General features: G+C 47.3%; 1 protein-coding gene across 1 annotated transcript in view; it reads left to right on the top strand.

The window, feature by feature from the left end:
- COL6A3 (collagen type VI alpha 3 chain) overlaps positions 1-5,329 on the top strand; it is an 81,321-nt gene extending 75,992 nt beyond the window's left edge. The window contains exons 43-44 of the mRNA XM_059393781.1: positions 3,699-3,863; positions 4,511-5,329. Coding sequence (XP_059249764.1) covers positions 3,699-3,863; positions 4,511-4,551 — 206 coding nt within the window. The 3' untranslated portion in view covers positions 4,552-5,329. The remainder of the gene's footprint in view (positions 1-3,698; positions 3,864-4,510) is intronic.
- Positions 5,330-18,379: the final 13,050 nt, after the last annotated feature.

Here is an 18,379-nt window from a genome sequence, read left to right as displayed (position 1 = left end):
ATAGATTGCTCTAGGCAGTATAGACATTTTAACAATGTTTATTCTTCTGATCCAAGAGCATGGAATGGTCTTCCATCTTTTTGTGCCTTCTTCAATTTCTTTCATGAGTGTTCTGTAGTTCCTCAAGTACAGATTCTTTACCTCTTTGGTTAGGTTTATTCCCAGGTATCTTATGATTCTTGGTGCTATAGTAAATGGAATCAATTCTCTAATTTCCCTTTCTGTGTTTTCATTGTTAGTGTATAAGAAAGCCACTGATTTCTGCACATTGACTTTGTATCCTGCCACGTTGCTGAATTGCTGTATGAGTTCTAGTAGTTTGGGGGTGGAGTCTTTTGGGTTTTCCATATAAAGAATCATGTCATCTGAGAATAGAGAGAGTTTGACTTCTTCATTGCCAATTTGGATACCTTTTATTTCTCTTTGTTTTCTGATTGCTGTTTGTAGGACTTCTAATACTATGTTGAACAAGAGTGGTGAAAGTGGACATCCTTGTCTTGTTCCTGATCTCAACAGGAAGGCTGCAAGCTTTTTCCCATTGAGGATGATATTTGCTGTGGGTCTTTCATAGATTTGATGAGGTTCATGAATGTTCCCTCTATCCCTATACTTTGAAGTGTTTTAATCAGGAATGGATGCTGGATTTTGTCAAATGCTTTTTCTGCATCAATTGAGAGGACCACGTGGTTCTTCTCTCTATGCATAACAGTATTTTTAAGATGATGTGTATTTACATTATTCTGGGCAAAAGTGAATCAGGAATGGTTAATGACCATTGTCACTCCCTCTTGTCCTTTCGGCTCCTCTTGAGTTCTCAATATAAGGAAGAGAAAATTAGCACATGGGCAGCCAGACCACACTCTCACACTGGAGAGGACCCCAGGCTCCCTCCAGGCTGTGCTCATTTTGGAGAGAGCTTGTGAGCAACTGTTGTATCCAAAGACTTGTTCTGGGGAGAAGCTCAATGAAGTCCTTCAAACCACATGTCTTTGGACACAAGACATTTTTATTTTTGTGTCTTTTAAATTGTTGTTTTAGCATAGACACAGCATTGGTAAGTGCAGTCTGCAGGGCTTGTCCCGGAAACCAAGATGATGGGAATTTAAAAGTACAAGGCTTCTTAAGGATCAAACATTCCATTTTCATGCTTAAAAATGAAGAATCCCATGTTTCAGTCTTTTTAGAGTGTGGGGCCCTCATGAATACATTTCTCGTGCTCTACCAGATTTCTGCATGTCCACAGTGCCAGCACCCTGTGCCATGCTGGTGAACCCTATGGGGTCTTAGCAGCAACCATCACTGGCACCAAGGGTGTGGGATACAAGGGCAAGAGTTTGGGGCTGGACATAAAGGGCACAAATCCCAGGAAGCCAGAAAGCAACCAGTCAGGGAGCAGAGTGTCCTTTCATTGGGTGGCCTCAAGCTGTGTGTCCTTGGGTCTGGGAAAACTCGTATCCGTTTCAGGAGTATGCAGGAGAGTGGGAACAGAATGGCCGAGCATAGGTGGCCAGGACTGAGAGCATTTGGAACAAAGATGGAATGAACATGAACCATGCAGGGGATGCTAGGGGGAGAGAAAAGAGGGGAAAGGTTACTATTTGGTCTGAGCTTTCCACTAATAGGGGAATCCACTGGCAAACAAGGGGTAAGCTTTGGTGGTAGAATAATTTTGCCTTGCTCTGTCCCCTGCATGACATTTCTGGAAAGCAAGGCATTTTCCTTCAGTTGGCTGAAAACTTTTTTCAAGTGGAAAAAAGTTGTTTTCCTAAATTGTCATCATTTCATTCTGGACTCATTGGTTCTTCCAAGTACCTTCTGGTTTTCTGGGCCTCTGAGAGGGTCTACAATTAGGAGCTACTGTGGAACCCCCAGTCTTTGTGTCTGCATCATGGCCTCCCCAGGTGATCAGGGGGTGTTTTAGGCCAGTGCTGAGCCTCAGTCCTGGGTACTTCTGAGTCTGGTCCATGATGGTTGACCCAAGTTTGATTCTCTAGTCCAAGACCTTGGTTTATTTTTTACTTCTTGGTGCAATCAGATCTGCAGGCGCTCACAACTTCTGCAGCTGAGGGCAACCCACAGGGGAAGGAACAGAGGCCCATGGAGATGTCAACCCTGCGGGGCGGTGGCGGGGGGCGGGGGGCGGTGACTCTGGCACGTTGGCTATTCCCATAAACATGCAGCATCATCCACTCCAGGGACTTCTGTTGAAGGAAGGTTTACGGTTTTCAAACTTTTGGATAATGGTTGACAGTAATGCTTCTCTTTCCCAGCATGATCTGGAATTTGCCAGAAAACTCTGTAAACAGACATTTTACTGTGGAAGGCATCATAGAGAGAATGTAGCTTCTACTTTGCAGCTGGATGTTTCAGAAGTATGCATTTAAAACATAAACTTCCTTAACTGGAAAAAGAATGCTTCTGTGTCTCCAAAATAACTTTTCTCTGTGATATTTTTGCCATCATGGGTTTTAGATCAGTGGTAACACTTCTTTTACTTGTTTAATTTGGCTACTCTCAAAGGCCCTCAGCTACACATACACACACACACACGCGCGCGCGCACACACACAAATGCACAGATTTAAAAAGGATTTTTCTTTTCCACTTTAACTTTTATTCTCCTTCTGCTTGTCTTGTCATGAAATGTATGGCTTTATTTATTTATTTTTTATTTTTTTAAAATGTTTTATTTTTTATAAACATATATTTTTATCCCCAGGGGTACAGGTCTGTGAATCGCCAGGTTTACACACTTCACAGCACTCACCAAAGCACATACCCTCCCCAATGTCCATAACCCCAACCCCCTTCTCCCAACCCCCCTCCCCCCAGCAACCCTCAGTTTGTTTTGTGAGATTAAGAGTCACTTATGGTTTGTCTCCCTCCCAATCCCATCTTGTTTCATTGATTCTTCTCCTACCCACTTAAGCCCCCATGTTGCATCACCACTTCCTCATATCAGGGAGATCATATGATAGTTGTCTTTCTCTGCTTGACTTATTTCGCTAAGCATGATACGCTCTAGTGTATGGCTTTATTTTTGAACTATATTCTGACAGAGTGTAGTTGCTACTTTGCCGAGGAGTAGAAAATGACATAGTTTTTATTAAGATTTAGTTCCTTCTAACTGGTGTAAGGTGATATCTCAATGTGGTTTTAATTTGAATCTCCCTGATGGGTTTGAAGTGGTGGGGTGGGGGGTCGGAGGTTGGGGGAATCAGGTGGTGGGTATCGGAGCAGGCACAGATTGCATGGAGCACTGGGTGTGGTGCAAAAATAATGAGTACTGTTATGCTGAAAATAAATAAAAAATAAAAAATTAAAAAAAAAAAGATGTAGTTCCTTCCATGGGGCTTTAATAGTGAAGGAACTGGAAAACAAATGGCCCCATGACTGGAAAGAGAAAACACAGTTCATTTCATCTGAAATTATCCGATAATGATGGCTTGCATTTGGGATTGGAGGGAAGTTAGCGAGGTCCTTCCATCAAGGTCATTGTATTATTGCCTTTATTGAGAATTACATGCAATCCCACAGCCGGGGTGGAGGCAAGGCCTGGCGAGGCTAAGAGGGTCTCCCTCCTCAAAACTCTCCTCCTTGCTCTGAACAGCCTTGTGTCGAGACCTTCAGCCGCATGCACTGAGGGCATAGTCCCTTTTGTGTCCTAATGAATACTCTTTTCTCATCCTGTTATTAAAGACATATGTAAGTTGCCCAAAGAAGAAGGAACTTGCAGGAAATTCATGTTAAAATGGTACTATGATGTGGAGACCAAAAGCTGCATGAGATTCTGGTACGGAGGTTGCAGTGGCAACGAAAACAGATTTAATTCACAGAAAGAATGTGAAACGGTTTGCGCTCCTGGTAAGTGACCGGTGATTCTTTTGATCTGTGGCTTTTGTAAGTCAGAGAAGAGATCCAGGCTAATTTTTCACCTTGTGAAGATATTTGAATGACAATGATTATGAGAGCTGTGACAGAGGAGGTGGATGTTATCTTTAGATAAGGAAGATAATTCAAATAAAACACAGGAAATTCATTTTCTGAATAATCGTTATTTCCTAAAAACATATTTGTATACTTGGATTCTTGCCAATGAGGGAAGACACACCCGACTATTCCTCCCTCTTCATCTTTAAATAATTAGGCTTCCTCTAAACACTGCTGTTTACACTGGGGCCACCCACTGTCACCATGGCGCTGGCCAACTTGACTGCTGATACGAGAGCCTGGCCAGAGCCTGAATGGGAAGAGTACAGGGTGTGCAAAGGCCCTGGGGCCGGGCAAGGCAGCAAACTCGCTCACACTGCACACGAGGCCTTGAACCTGGGCCAGGGGGGGCCAGGTGAGCTGTGAAAGACACTCAGCAAAAAAGCGAGATAAGGGAGGAAAACCAGAGGCTGTAGGACAATTTTCATGAGAAACACCATGTCCTTTTTGGTCAGTAACTTCGCTTTTCCCTTGCACTTCTTTCTCACCCTCCCTCATCTGCCCCGTCCATCAACGCTCAGCCCTCGTCAACCCTGGAGTCATCGCTGCCATGGGGACCTAAGTGTGGCCGACTAGTAGCACATACCTCTTGAAGAAGAAGGAGTCAGCCGTTGCAACTCGTCTCTGTAGAAGCTCTGGGTATAGACTTCCTCGCACTGTTCCATTTCCTGCTTTGATTTACACTCGAACTTGGGAGGAGCCATTCTGCCGCATGACCCATCAATATGGTGCTAAATGTGTCTGTGGACCCAACCCTCTCTGTCTCCGGGCAGTTATATTGTATACTTTGAACGTCGTGTAATAGTTAGCCATGGCCGGTGTTCATGTGAACATTTCTATAAACTCCGACTCCCCCTGGAGTTTCACACTCTGCCTGTTTCGGGCACATGTAAGGTCTAGGATGGAACTCCACATTTCACCGCCATCTGTATACTTCTGCTTGGTTTATTTCTTCCCTCTCCAGTAAGCACGACTTTAGATGGAAAGCCTTGTATGGTGAAGAAAGAAGAGTCCAACTTTTTTGTTTTTGTTTTTTTTAACTTCCCTAATTTCCTAGATTAGATCTCAAGCTAAGTTTCCTTTTCTAAAGCCTCTAACAAATGACCTAGTTTTAGAAGGAAGCAAAATCCCTAAATCTTTGTGCACTGTTGTGGGACCAATGCCTTCATTAAAGAATGAAAAGAAAGTCATAATAGAGAATATTTTTGGCATTCCTCTAATGTTGTGATTATTTTTTTTTTTTTTTTGGTGCAGGGTGGGGGAGGGTGTTTAATTTTAATTTTAAAAATTTTAGGAATTTATACAAAGAAACTTTTTAATAAAGTATATTGAAAGTGTCATGGGTTTGGTGTTACTGGCTGTCCTATTTCCATAGCACCTGCTGTCATGAGGACCCCAGGCTGGAGGAGTGCGGCCCAGCCCACCACCACCCTTTTGTTTCTAGGGGAGGGACAAGGCTGTTTTATCATGGGGTGCAGGGTGACTGGGGCTCAGCCCACTAGCATGGCAGCTCTTTGTGGCCCTGTGGTGCCTTCCCTGCTTAGGACCCTTTCTGGAATCTTCATGATCTTCAGATCCAGGAGGCTTTTATCCTGTGCTCTACCTTCTAGTTGGACCCACAGTCTTGACCTCCTTACCTGCATCCTCTTTAAAGTGACTGTTTCCAAGGGTTGGGTTGGTTCCCACCCCACAGGGGCTGAGAGATGGGGCACAGTTTGCCAGGACACCCTAACCTTCTTCTGGAGTCTCAAAGACAAAGCATAAAGTCTTTTTGTTTTGTTTTGTTTTTCCTTAAAGACCTTTTTCTCCTGTCTTCAGAAGTAACACAAGAAACAAATAAATACGTATTTAGGTAGCACCTGAAGCCCACTTAGGAAAGAAACTGAATTAGTTTGATTAATCACATGTACTCTGACCAATGCTCCAGTCAAAGCTGTAGGGAACTTGGATGTTGGTGGAACTGCTTTATGTCAGATGGGGGAGGAATTTGTCTGTTAATCTACAGAGAGAAAGAAGAGGAGGTCAGAGGGTGTGCAGAGCTCCCTGTGATCCACTCCCTGTGACTTCCATCCAGATCTTTAGTTGAACTTCCTAAATCCTCAAAATGTACTCAGTGTGGCCCCATCTGCCTAGAAACTGGTAGAATCACTGAGCTCTGTGCCCCTATCAAGTTGGGGAAGAGACAGAGAAATAGAAGGTGGGGTGGACAGAGGAAACCCCTGCTGGGAATTTGCAGAAATTTGAGGGAGGACTCGGGACTTCAGAGGACACTGGGGATGTGAGTTTCCTTGTCTTTTGTGGGACTGAGAGAGGCTGGCTGGACATCAGGGCAGCTTCAGGGAAACTAAAAATCTTTGGAAACTCCTAAGACACTCTCACCAGCAGGGCACCTTTGCTTACATCCTGCACAGAAGTCCCATAGGGTTTCTTTCTCTACCCCTGTTCTGGGTGAGTGACATGCCAAGAATCATGAGAGACTATGGACTCTGAAAAACAATCTGAGGGGTTTGAAGTGGCGGGGGGGGGGGGGGGGGGGGTTGGGGTACCAGGTGGTGGTTATTATAGAGGGCATGGATTACATGGAGCACTGGGTGTGGTGAAAAAAATAATGAATACTGTTATGCTGAAAATAAATAAATTTAATTAAAAAAAATCATGCTGGCCCCTTCTCATCTTAAAGGATCCCTCTTTTGGATTAAGGCCAACCTAGGGGACTTACAAAGAGCTCAGAGACAGCCATGAATTCTCTTTAAATGGATGGATAGTCAACCTGGGTGGGAAATGTGCATTCTGGGACTTTCTCAGGGATGGCTGCTCCAAAGTTCCCTAGCTCCAGAGGAAAGACTCCCTTTCCAGAGTTTTACCTTCTCATAGTTCTGGAGGCTGGACATCCAAAATTGAGGAGTTGGTCAGGCCATGCTAACCCTGGAATCTGTAGGAAATCCCTCTTGCTTCTTTGCTTTCCAGTGACCACTTAGTTTGTACCTGCATCCCCCTGATTCTGACCCTGTCTACACACAGCTCTCTCCTCATAATGACATCAGTCATATGGGATTAAGGGCCTGCCTACTGCAGGGTGACCTCCTTATTTATCTGTGATGATCTTATTTCCATATATCCTGATGTACTGGGGGATTAGGACTTCTGACTTATCCTTTCTTTGTGGGGGGGAGGAGGTACACCACCATTGAGCTCATAAGACCATGTTATAATTTCTGATAACCTGCTCCCCACTTGGTCACTATGCAGCTAGCGCCTGCAAGGGCTTTCAGCTGAATCTTATCACTTTCTAGTCACTTTTGGTCATATAAGCTATCTCTAATGGGTCTTACGGGTGGGTTCCCTTCATTTTAAATCTTAAATACCAGATAGTCTTTTGCTGTGAACCCCAGTGCCGGCTAGACTCATGGTGCTGAGTGGAGTTGGAGTGGAGATGTCCATGGCTTTTTCTCTTCCCCATTCCTCCTCATCCTCCAGGCCTGTGGAGTTCCATGTGCAGCACCCTCTGGGCTTCCGGGGTCAGGCTGGCTCTCTGCTGCTGCCTTGCCCTGCCTTGGGCTACCTCTGCAGCAGGGTCCCCAGGCTGGCTCTCTGGAGACACATATTCGTTCTCAGGGGGAAACTGGAGGTCCTAGTTTCCTGCCCCTTCTTGCCACACTTCCTGCCCCTTCTGCCACCCTAGGAAGTGAGTCCCTTCCTTTCCCCATGGGAGGCAAAAGAAGCAAGAACTGCTTTGCCCTCTAAAGACTGCCATAACAGGTGCCATGGTCCTCTTCTGCCTCAGTAAAGACTGTAGAGTCCTCAGGGCATTGTGCTCTGAGCTTGGCCCTTGAAGATCCACTCTGAGAAGGTAGGTATCTGCCAGGCAGGCAACACCAGCCTCTAGTAGAAATGCAATAAGAGTGCGCTGGGCCCTTTTGTGATGGGCTAAACATTGCACTTCCCCCTTCTCCTCAGGGGGCATCTAGAAGGAAGACTCACACTCAAGGCACACCAGTAGCCTGTGAAGTTCCTTAGCGACAAATGGACATTTCACTGAAGACCCTTTGAGGGGTCTGGAGAGAAGTTTCTCACATATTCTGCGGTTTACTTCATACAAATGCCCTTGGACAAGCTGCCTCTGCTCCAGAGGTCTTCACCCCCAGCAGTTGCCTCAAGTATCCCCCTCCTCCTACCTCACCCCGTTTCTTGTAATCCTCCATGTCCACAGCAGTTTCGGTCCTCTCCTTGGTGTGGGCACTTTGGATGGGAAAACAAAAGCCCAGAAGCTGGGGAATGGTGGGTGTCATGCATCTGGCCTTGTTCACAGGGTGTATATTCACCCCATCACATTTTTAAAAAACCTCATGTTTGCATGCACAAAAAATGCATCCATTTATGTGTGTTGTTTGATGAGTTTTGACAAATGAATGCCCCCATATTGCCCTCCCCCCATTCATGATGGGCAGCATTTCTGTGATCTCATCTGGCCATGCATGCACGTTTCCACGACTTCACCAAGTATACAGTCAGGGAGGCACAAAGATTCTTGTTCAAATGTATTCCATGTGGCTTCATATGCGATGATAAAAATCAATTCAAGATCATGAAAATGGCCAACAAGAAGGCGATGCTTAAATTCAGCTTACCTTGCCCACAACAAAAAAAGATAAGTAGTCAGTAAATATGTCATAATGTTGATAAATGACCCATGCCATTAATTGGTTGTGGTTTATCACAGAATATTAAAAAGGATACAAATCTGCATATTTAATATGATAATTGCATATATGTACAGACACACACACATTTTCTTCTTAAGAAAGAGAAAATATATTAAAAGCAAATACAACAAAAATCTCTTGGCCAGCTGCAGTGCCTTCCCCTATACCTAGACCCTAATTATTTTTTTTTTTAGACCCTAATGTTTAAGTTGCTTTTTATCCCCATGTTAATTCAAAAAAGTTGAGAAGCCACAGTGGGCTTAGCTACCCCAGATTTCCAACTGTAACACAAAGATCCCATTTCCGTGTAATTCTGTTTTGTTCAACAGAGACCCTTGGTTTTATGTTCATTCATTTGGTCAATACTGAGCACATTGTATGTGTTCCTGAGGAGCTCACAGTCTCAAGGAGGGAGAGGGACAAGATGGGGAGACATGACAGGAAGCCAGTGCCAGGCTGCTCTGGGAGCTGGCCAGGCTGGAGGCAGGGGCAGCCACCAAATCCCAGCAGGGTGACCATGGGGGTCTGACCGGGGACTCCACTGTGGAAAAAACACTTGGGGATGATGAGGGAGGCGGCCAGGAGGCTAACTGAAGAGGGTTCTGGGCAGAGGGGACCCTAGAGCACAGAGTGCACCTCAAGGGTGGGAAGGGAGCCCAGAGAATGAGCGGAGGGATGGGGGTCTACTGGTGGCCCCACAAGCCTGCTGGCTTTCGCTTGGACACATGGGAGCCATTGCTCAGTGTGCTCAAGGGACCTGCCATGAATTTTAAAGGGTCCCCTGGCTGCTGGGCATGGACATCAGAGTGGTGAGATGGGGGTTCCAGTGATGACACTGTAGTGTAAACCCAGGTGACAGTGAGAGGTGAATGACAGTGGCCAAGACCAAGAAATAGCAGAGGAGATGAAGTATGGGCTCTGGGTACATTTTGATCTAAAATATGCAAGAATTGATTGAATTGTCATGTTTCATTTTTTACATGTATACACACAGAGGAACTAAAATCCCTGCTTTAGATCATCTGCCCCAACTTTGCATTCAACAAAGTGTGGTCTGAGTAGCAGGAACCCGGATCCCCTGACAGCAGTGGATTTCCTTTCAAGACCCGTTCATTGCCAGACCATACCGCAGACCCTGTGTTCTTCCCTGAACCCTGGTGTGCCCCTGGCCTTAATGTCCATGCCGTCCTTTCTGAGGTAACCTCAAAGAACTTCCAGCCCGGCCTTGTGGATGTGGCTTGCAACACTTGTTTTGGATTTTGTGAGCAAGACCCAGACCTCTCTCGGGGTGATGCCCTGAGGGTGTGGCATGTCCTCGCTGCTAGTGTGAACTCAAACCAAATTCACATCTATCCAGTAGCGGTTGTGTGTCAGATGAAGTATTAGGTGCTTCACACACCTACCCCAGGCAGCGCTGCTCAGTCACTGGCCTCACTGGCATCTACCCAGATGATGAAACAGTGGGTCAGAGTGGTTTAGTTCATCCTGGTAACAATCTAATGGAGGCTGTATCTGAGCAAGTCATCGTGATCCAGAAACGCTCCAGACTTCCCAAGGACGTGTGGGTTCTTGAGGGACCCTCACTGTCATTCCTTAGGGGCTTTGGACTGTTCCCTTGGGAGCTGGGTTTCATCTGGGTTCCATCTTCTCTGGCACAAAGCACGTTCTACCCAACATCCTATCCAAGACCTAGTGTTTCTCTCCATGGACAGAGAGTCTCTCTCCATTCTTCCTTTTTTCTTTTATTACAATCATTATCATCTCTTTCTCAGTATCCAGAGCTGCTCTGCTCAGGGAAGGAGTCAGAGAAGTTCGACGTTTGGCTCAAGTTCAGGGCCTGAGTAGAGGATGGCCTGCTTGAGCCTCTGTGGCCAGGTCACAGGGACATCTGGTTGGACCCAACTATTAGCAAATTTCAGTCCATTCATCGTCATCTTTGCTGGATTTGTGATTAAGTGCCTTCCACTCCCTCCTCACCCAAACATTTTTTCTTTTTTTTTAAAATTAAATTTTATTTTTTTAGTGTTCCAAGATTCATTGTTTATGCACCACACCCAGTGCTCCATGCAGTACATGCCTTCCTTAATACCCATCATTGGGATCACCTAACCTCCCACCCTCCTCTCCAAAACCCTCAGTTTGTTTCTTAGAGTCCACAGTCTCTCATGCTTCATCTCCCCCTCTGATTTCCCCCAATTCACTTTTCCTTTCCTTCTCCCAATGTCCTCCGTGTTATTCCTTATGCTCCACAAGTAAGTGAAACCATATGATAACTGTCTCTCTCTGCTTGACTTATTTCACTTAGCATAATCTCCTTCAGTCTTGTTTATGTTGATGTGAAGTTGGGTATTCATCCTTTCTGATGGCTGAGTAATATCCCATTGTATATATGGACCATATCTTCTTTATCCATGTGTCTGTTGAAGGGCATCTCGGCTCTTTCCACAGTTTGGTGATTGTGGCCATTGCTGCTATGATCATTGGGGTACATATGAGCCTTCTTTTCACTGTATCTGTATCTTCACCCACAACTTTCTATAGAACTAAAAATCAATCAGCCAACCAATCAATCACAATAAGCATGAAGACTTTTTGTAGGAAGTCAAAATCATAAATCCAGAAGGTAAATTTTAAGTTTCTTCCCCCATGGTGATTCAATTTTAGGGAATGGATTGGATTTCCTGGCCAAATTCTCCATGTTGTCAGATTTCCAGCTGGACCTGGTTGGTGCTCAGGAGCCAGGTTCTCCAGGGACCACCCATCGGGGTGTGGCTTCCAGAGAAGCTAGGGACTGCTGCCCAGGGGCCTGCTCCTTCTCCGACCTCAGTATGCTGGGCTGAGCTTTGATGTCGACTGTGCCTCCCACCTTCTTCTGGGCTGAAGTGCAAGTGGTGGGCACCATCAGATGATTCCCAGAGGGGTCTTCCTGTCTCTTTGGAATCATGACTCTAGAGTTGGACAGTCCTTCGGAGGTTTGGAGGCCCAATGTGGACCCAGTGCAGGGATGTCTTTCCACCTTGTTCCTGATTCTGGAACCTGCATGATCAGCATAAAATTGCCACAGAGAGAAAAACAAAAGGAGAAGCATTTTAAAGTCCAGTTGTTGGAGCCCAGAGATATTTGGTGGTGGGGACTGGGAAAGGGCCTCGGTGCATAATGGGGACACGTTCCAAGTAACACTTGACCTGGAAAGTAGATATTATTTTCCTGCCTTAAGTCAGAGGTGTCTGTGAAAACCCTCAGGCCACTGTTGCAAAATATCATCTCATGGAAGGGGCTTGGGCATCTGCAGAGGGATCTTGCCAAGCATGTTTGAATTTGAGAGGAATGCTGAGGTCCCAGGATTGGTGTTACTTTTCCAGAAGATGTTAGAAGCAGACATGGTTAGCATGCTACAAAAAAAAAAAAAAAAAAAAAAAAAAAAATGCTGGAGTCGGTCTAGTCGAGAAAGGATACTTCAATTTTTAAAGACTCATATTAGAGCAGTTGTGTTTGATAGGTGCATCTGGCTCAGGGAGCTCCTGGTCACTTGTGAATCAGGCCTAGTTCGGGTGCATCTGAGAGTGGATCCTAACTGCTGGGTTGCAGGTAGCTGGTTTGGGAAAGTATGTAGAAAGCACAGGTGACAGAATTGAGCAGAAAGACCCAGAAGAGTCAAGAGAAGGTATGTTATTTTTGAGCAGACCACTCTTAGGGTGGCTGTGGCTACCAGGGTTCACCTCACTGGGGAGTATGTGATGAGGAAGAGGAGGATGGAGGCTTTTCTCGACTCTCATGTCTTTTGGTTGGGGCTGCCTTGGGGGTGTGAGGTACCCGGCATTTTCGAGAAAGTCCTCAGGCCCAGAAATAGGGAGACGTGGCTCCTGAGGTGGAGAACCTTCAGCACACCTGGAACCGTCTACCATGACTGCGGGGAATTCACGGGTGGGCTCAGGAGGATGGTGTAGATGGCCCTGGCTGCCAGCCCGTTTGGACATGAACCCACAGGAGCTTAAGTGGAGACATAAAATTGAATTGATGAGAGAGGGCTGTCAGAAAGAACAGCAGGAGACACTCCACTCCTGATTACTCTTGTGGGAGTAACGATGGAGCGGATCCTCTGAGTTCATCCCAGAAGTCCTTGTATGCCCAGCCCTCCACCAGGTGGGATGGCAAACTGTTTTGGTAAAGGACCACCCAGTGTCCAGCAGTCTGGGGGTTCTAGAGAGAGTTGTAGGGCTGGTGGTGTGAATTCTGGCTGTGATTCCCGCTGCTCAGCGACCTGGTTCCTGTCTGTTTTTGGAAATGATTGTCTAGTCCTCTCATTATTGCTGTTAGTCACTCAATATCCTTCTAATAAAGTAATTTTCTCTCTGTGTTAAGCAGAGTGACTTTCTGGCCGTGGCAGCCAGAGCCTGGACTGGCTCACATGCCATCATCTGTTGCTTACTCAACAAGCATTTGCTGAGCACTTGACATGTGCTAGTGCTACAGGAGGCGTCTGGATACAGATGAGGAACACACACTCTCCCTCACTAAGCTCACGTGGAGAGGGGGATGGACAGTGGATGTCAGGCCATGCAATATACAAGGAGGCTTCAGCAGGGGCAGAGAGGGTCAGTGGAGGTCTTTGGGGGTGTGTGGTGAGGGCAAGCCTTTCTAGGAGTTGGTTTATGAGCTAAAACCCAAAACCCAGGAGGGAGTTGGTTTATGAGCTAAAACCCAAAACCCAGGAGGGAGCCAGCCTTGGGAGGACCTGGGAGAGGATTTCAGGTTGAGAGAAGAGGTGAGTCAAAGGCTCTTCTGAGTCTGGTACATGGAGTCTGGTGCTCTGGAGAAGCACGAGGGTGGCTGGTGAGGCCACAAACCACACGGGAGACAGCGGTTGTAGGAACCGCAGCCCTGGTTAAAGAAAATGGAGACTTGAGTCAGGTTGGTCATGGACATGGAGAAGGGAGGGCAGGTTTGGACTTACTTAGGGGGTAGGGTCCATAAGACATGGTGAAGACTTAGACAAGAAGCCAGATAATCTTTGATGCCTTTCACTGAGATGGTGTGCCACTGGCTTATTTTCAAAAGCGAGGTCATCAACAACTCTGCCAGGTGCATTTAATTTGGGATGCCCCTTGACCTTTCTGGAGGTGGTACCAGAGAGGTAACTAAAGTCCAGGCAGGGGCTGGCTTGGGAACAGAATGTCTTTTAAGCCGTGAGTCCAGAGAGATGGCCTGGTCTTCGAGTGTAGGTGAGGAAGGGAGTGGGGTTAGAAGAGGCCTCTTGGCGCATGGGCAGCTGGGGCCGAACAGATGGAACAGGCCCAGCCCAGGAGGCTGATGAAGAGCATCTGGAACAAGAGGAAGGGGCTGAGGAGGGAAAGGGGTCATGGGAAGCACGAAAGCAAACTATTTCAAGGACATGGAGCGCTCAACTGTGTTGAATCCTGCCGAGACCAGGCCATGCAGGTCTAGAGAAGACCTGTGTGGATGCTGACGTGTGCTGTAGAGGTTCTCACCTGCTGGAAAATGAAACCCCGTCTCAAACTGGCTTGGATCTTAGCGACATTTTTTTTTTTTTTTTAACCTCAGCTGCACTGGGAAATCTGGAGCCTGGGCTGTGGGAGCGGTCAGTCAGGTGGCTGGAGAATGCTGTCGTTTCATCATGGTCCTCTATCTTCAGGTGGGGCTCTATGCTCCATGCTGCTTCCAAGATGCTCTTATTGGGTCATGGCACCATTGAAGGGAAAAGCAGTTCCGGTCTTTCTGTGGCTCTCTCAGGAGTGAGACAGTGTCTCCCCACAGTCCCCAGCAGACGCCCCCAGGTTACTCCCCTTTCCCAAGCCAGTCACTGGCAGGATGACCGGGGGACCAAGAAACCCTCCTCCCTTCAGGCCTGGAACCCTGAGGGTCAGTGGGACTCTGGTCAGGAGGATGTGGGCCAATTGGTTCCATGAGCATACCCATCACTGCGTGGGTTTGTGTGTCTCTCCATGGCACACGATGGTACATGCCCTTTAAGACACTGTGTAGTTCATCCAGTGGCATAAGATTTACTCTTTTCTCATGAATTCTTTCAAAAATTTCCAAAGAGAACACAGAACAGCAAAGACAAAGCTTTGTGGCTTTGGTTGAAGGGAAGCACTGGCGCTAACGGGACTTCCTAACATTTAGTTGATGGTGGTTCCCTCACCTGGGTCCCGGAAAACCCATGACTGTTAACCCAGCCCCCTCAGCGAGGTGCCCTTTGGCAGTGTGCCTTGATTTGGATGTCGGTGGTCAGTGTCAGGGCCCCAGCTTGCACCTAATCTCTCCCGCCCACCCAACTTTCTGGCTGCCTTCGCGGACTTCTGGGCCAAATTTAATGCTTGGGACCTATGACAAGGTTTTGGAAAACAGTATAATGGTTGAGTATTAGTTTAGTGCAAAAGACTTCAGACATTTTTTGATCTTCATTTTTCTGTAGTTAGTGGGATAATAGAGGGCTTGGCCTTATTTATATGCAATAAAGAGTTTGTTGAATTTCCTATTTCATCAAGGGAATAAAAGCTACTTAGGATAAGACACAACTTCAGGATATCAAAACCAAATATTAACCACTTCCAGAAATAAAAACTTAGGCATATTATACACTAGTCAGCCTTAAGGCCCCAAAGTTAGAAATATCCTAATGCTATTCTATTCTATTCTGTTCTATTCTATTCTATTCTTCTTAGAATACATTCAGAAAACTGTTTTCTTCTGTGGATTGCCCTGGGAAAGGCGTGAGCTGAGGACCAGGTCTGTTTAGCATCAAGCTCTAACCAACAGGCCAAACAGCTTTGATTCGTAAAGTAAACGTCTGAAGGGGATTTATGTGAGTGTCTCTGAAGTCTCTGCCACAGATGAATCACACAGGGATGGTCTTTCCACCGACCATCAGAATGTAACACATCTATGGGCTCCAACCCTCGTCTGGGTTTGAGTTTCAAGATAAAACCTATTTTCCCTTAAAGGACACTCGTGTGCAGGTCCTCATTGGTTCGCTGATTGTCCCCCAAAGAGCTCCCTGGGATGGAAATGCGTCTTCCATGCAGGGTCTGGGCTCTTGTCCCCTTAGCCATCTGATGTGGCTTTCTCAGGCCTTTTAAGGAAACACAGTCAGCCTCTGGAAGCATTTCAGGCGCCGCATTCCCGATTGCACACATGGAACCCATTGCCTGCCATCAGCAGGAGAGCGTCTGCCAGCGTGGCAGGGAGAGGCTAAAAATAGCTTCACTGACCGCCCCAGCCCCCATCCATCTGCATGAAAATACAGGACCCGTGTCTCAGGTCTCCCTGGGACCCCAAGTCCCTCATTCATTCAGCAGAAGTCGCTTCTCAATCCGACCCCAAAATAATTTTTGATTTTCAGGGAGGAGTTGCACTAGCACGGAGCCCCTCAGACCCGCGTGTCTTATAGCCACCCTGACACTGCAGACAGTGACACCTTCTTGGCACCTGGGCCCTGCCTGAGGACCCCACCTTTCTCATGAGAGAGTTTCCAGGTGGACAGAGAAGAACAGGCTGAAGAAATGCATTTGCCGCCAGCAGCCACAGTGACCCATCTCAGAGACCACCCTTGGGCTCAGCCCCAGGGTCTGGAGCTCACTCGCTTGCTTTCAGTATGGTCACAGATGGTCACAGCCCTCTGCCTCGGCAGGTTCACAGACGAGTAAGGCCAGAGGAGAGACTGCCGGGACTTGAGGCCAATGTGGGGATATGTCTCTCTACAGGCATTCAGGTTTGATGACTTGAGCACACTGCTGCCAAAGAAATGTCCTCTAGGCAAGGCTGGGCCTTGGGCCACCAGTTTGCAATCTCTGGTTTGGAGACACTGAGTTAAAATTCAATATTTGCTGCATCTGGTCTGTTTTATATGGATTGTGCAAAACTTTGCAGCTTTGGCCTGGAAATGGAGGTCCCCTTGACCTCCAGGTCCCCTCATGTGACCCCAGTGGAAGGATGGGACACAGGGTAAGGCCGGGAGGTCTTTGCCCTGTACCCGACTCAGGCAGTTGCTAAAGTTCTCTGAGGGTTCAGCCGTGCTGCCTTCATAAAGAATAAATAGAGTGTGTCCTAGATGTGTGCCCACATGGCCATGAGGAAGGAGAAGGCTACGTGCAGCACGAGCCAAATATTGAAGCCATTTTCATAAACCGAGGTCTCAGAGGAAGAAGTTTCTGGAAATGAAGCCACAGACCAGATCTCCAGTCTCGACCTGGCCTTGGGGTTTGGCTTACTTCGGTCACCCTCACATCTGGTATTTATAAAATCTGAGCAGATCTAGGGACAGTCATGTGAGTGTGTGCTGGTGGGGTCCATGTGAGTTTTAACTCACTATTTCAGTGCGTGTCGGCTCTCAATGGGTGTCCTCTATGAGGGTCGCTTGCTGGACTCGGCATGCATCGACAGTGCTGGGTATAACAAGACTTTATCTGTCCCATCTAGTCAAGGAGGCAGAGGTGCCTCCTGCTGCATACAGGTCGGCTGTGCTCTGGGCGGAGCTGTGATAGAGGCATGCCCAAGACCCTGAGCCCCTGAGAGCCAGGCCCGGGGAAAGTCAGTGGGATGGGAAAATAGAAAATCTCCGACTTGCTCTTTTTTTTTTTTCCGCATAACAGTATTCATTATTTTTTCACCACATCCAGTGCTTCATGCAATCCGTGCCCTCTATAATACCCACCACCTGGTACCCCAACCTCCCACCCCCCGCCACTTCAAACCCCTCAGATGAGAGACTATGGACTCCGACTTGCTCTTAAATAGCATTTCAGAGACAGCTGCACCAATGAGTGAACACAGGTGGTATTTGTTCCAATGGAGGGGAGACTAGGGAAGAGAGAAGAGCCTCGGAGTCATCCCAGGGGGCACCAGGGAGACATGACAGTGGGGCTGTCAGCTCCGTGTGGCCATGAAGGACGAGGTGTCTCTCTGCTCCATGTGCACCTGGGCGCCAGGCACTGCTTGCCAGCTTTAGAAGGACATCAATTAAAAATTTGAGTGTGCAAATGGCACAATTACATTTCATTGTAGCAGGACAGTCTACTTCCCATTTGCTGTCCTCACGAACTGCTTGGTTTCCATCAAGGGGAGCAGGGAGGCAGGAAAGGAGGCTGTTAGCGGTCTAGTTAGAGAGGACAAAGACCCTCATAGGGCTGTGCGCCAGGGAGGGGTGGAGGAGATGCAGGGTCAGAGCAAGAGGACTGGTGGCTGGCTGGATAGGGCTGCAAGGACGGGGGTGAGCCCCTGGAGGCTTCCAGGCGTTGCAGAATGCGGTTCGAGGTGAAGCCATTCCTTGAGACAGGGAACATGGGATGAGTTAGGGACCAGTCAGGAAAGTGAGCAGTCCTGATTTTGAGGTTCTCCTGGTGTGTATGCTTGTAAGTAAGCAGTTAGCTTCGCAAGTGTAGCCAAGGAGGGCAGTCAATGGGATGACAGATGGAGGAGAATCTCTGTACCGTTGAAGCCTGGAATCCCAATGGTCTTGTTCAGAGGGACATGCAGCGAGCAAAAGGAAGCCAGGCAGGAGCTAGGGAGCTGGGCAGGTAAGAATAGACCCCAGGGTGGAACCTTCGCTGGGGTTCACGGGGAACGGGAGATGGGAAGCAGGAGACAGGGGAGATGCTTTTGCAAGTGAAGGGTGAATGAGGACAGAATGCCAAAGGGAGAAAATATTAATTGCTGCATGCTGAACAG

Source organism: Mustela nigripes, chromosome 3 (assembly GCF_022355385.1).
Source record: "Mustela nigripes isolate SB6536 chromosome 3, MUSNIG.SB6536, whole genome shotgun sequence".
NCBI lineage: Eukaryota > Metazoa > Chordata > Mammalia > Carnivora > Mustelidae > Mustela > Mustela nigripes.
Note: the sequence above shows the minus strand (reverse complement) of the source record. Positions and strands in the feature narration are given on the sequence as shown.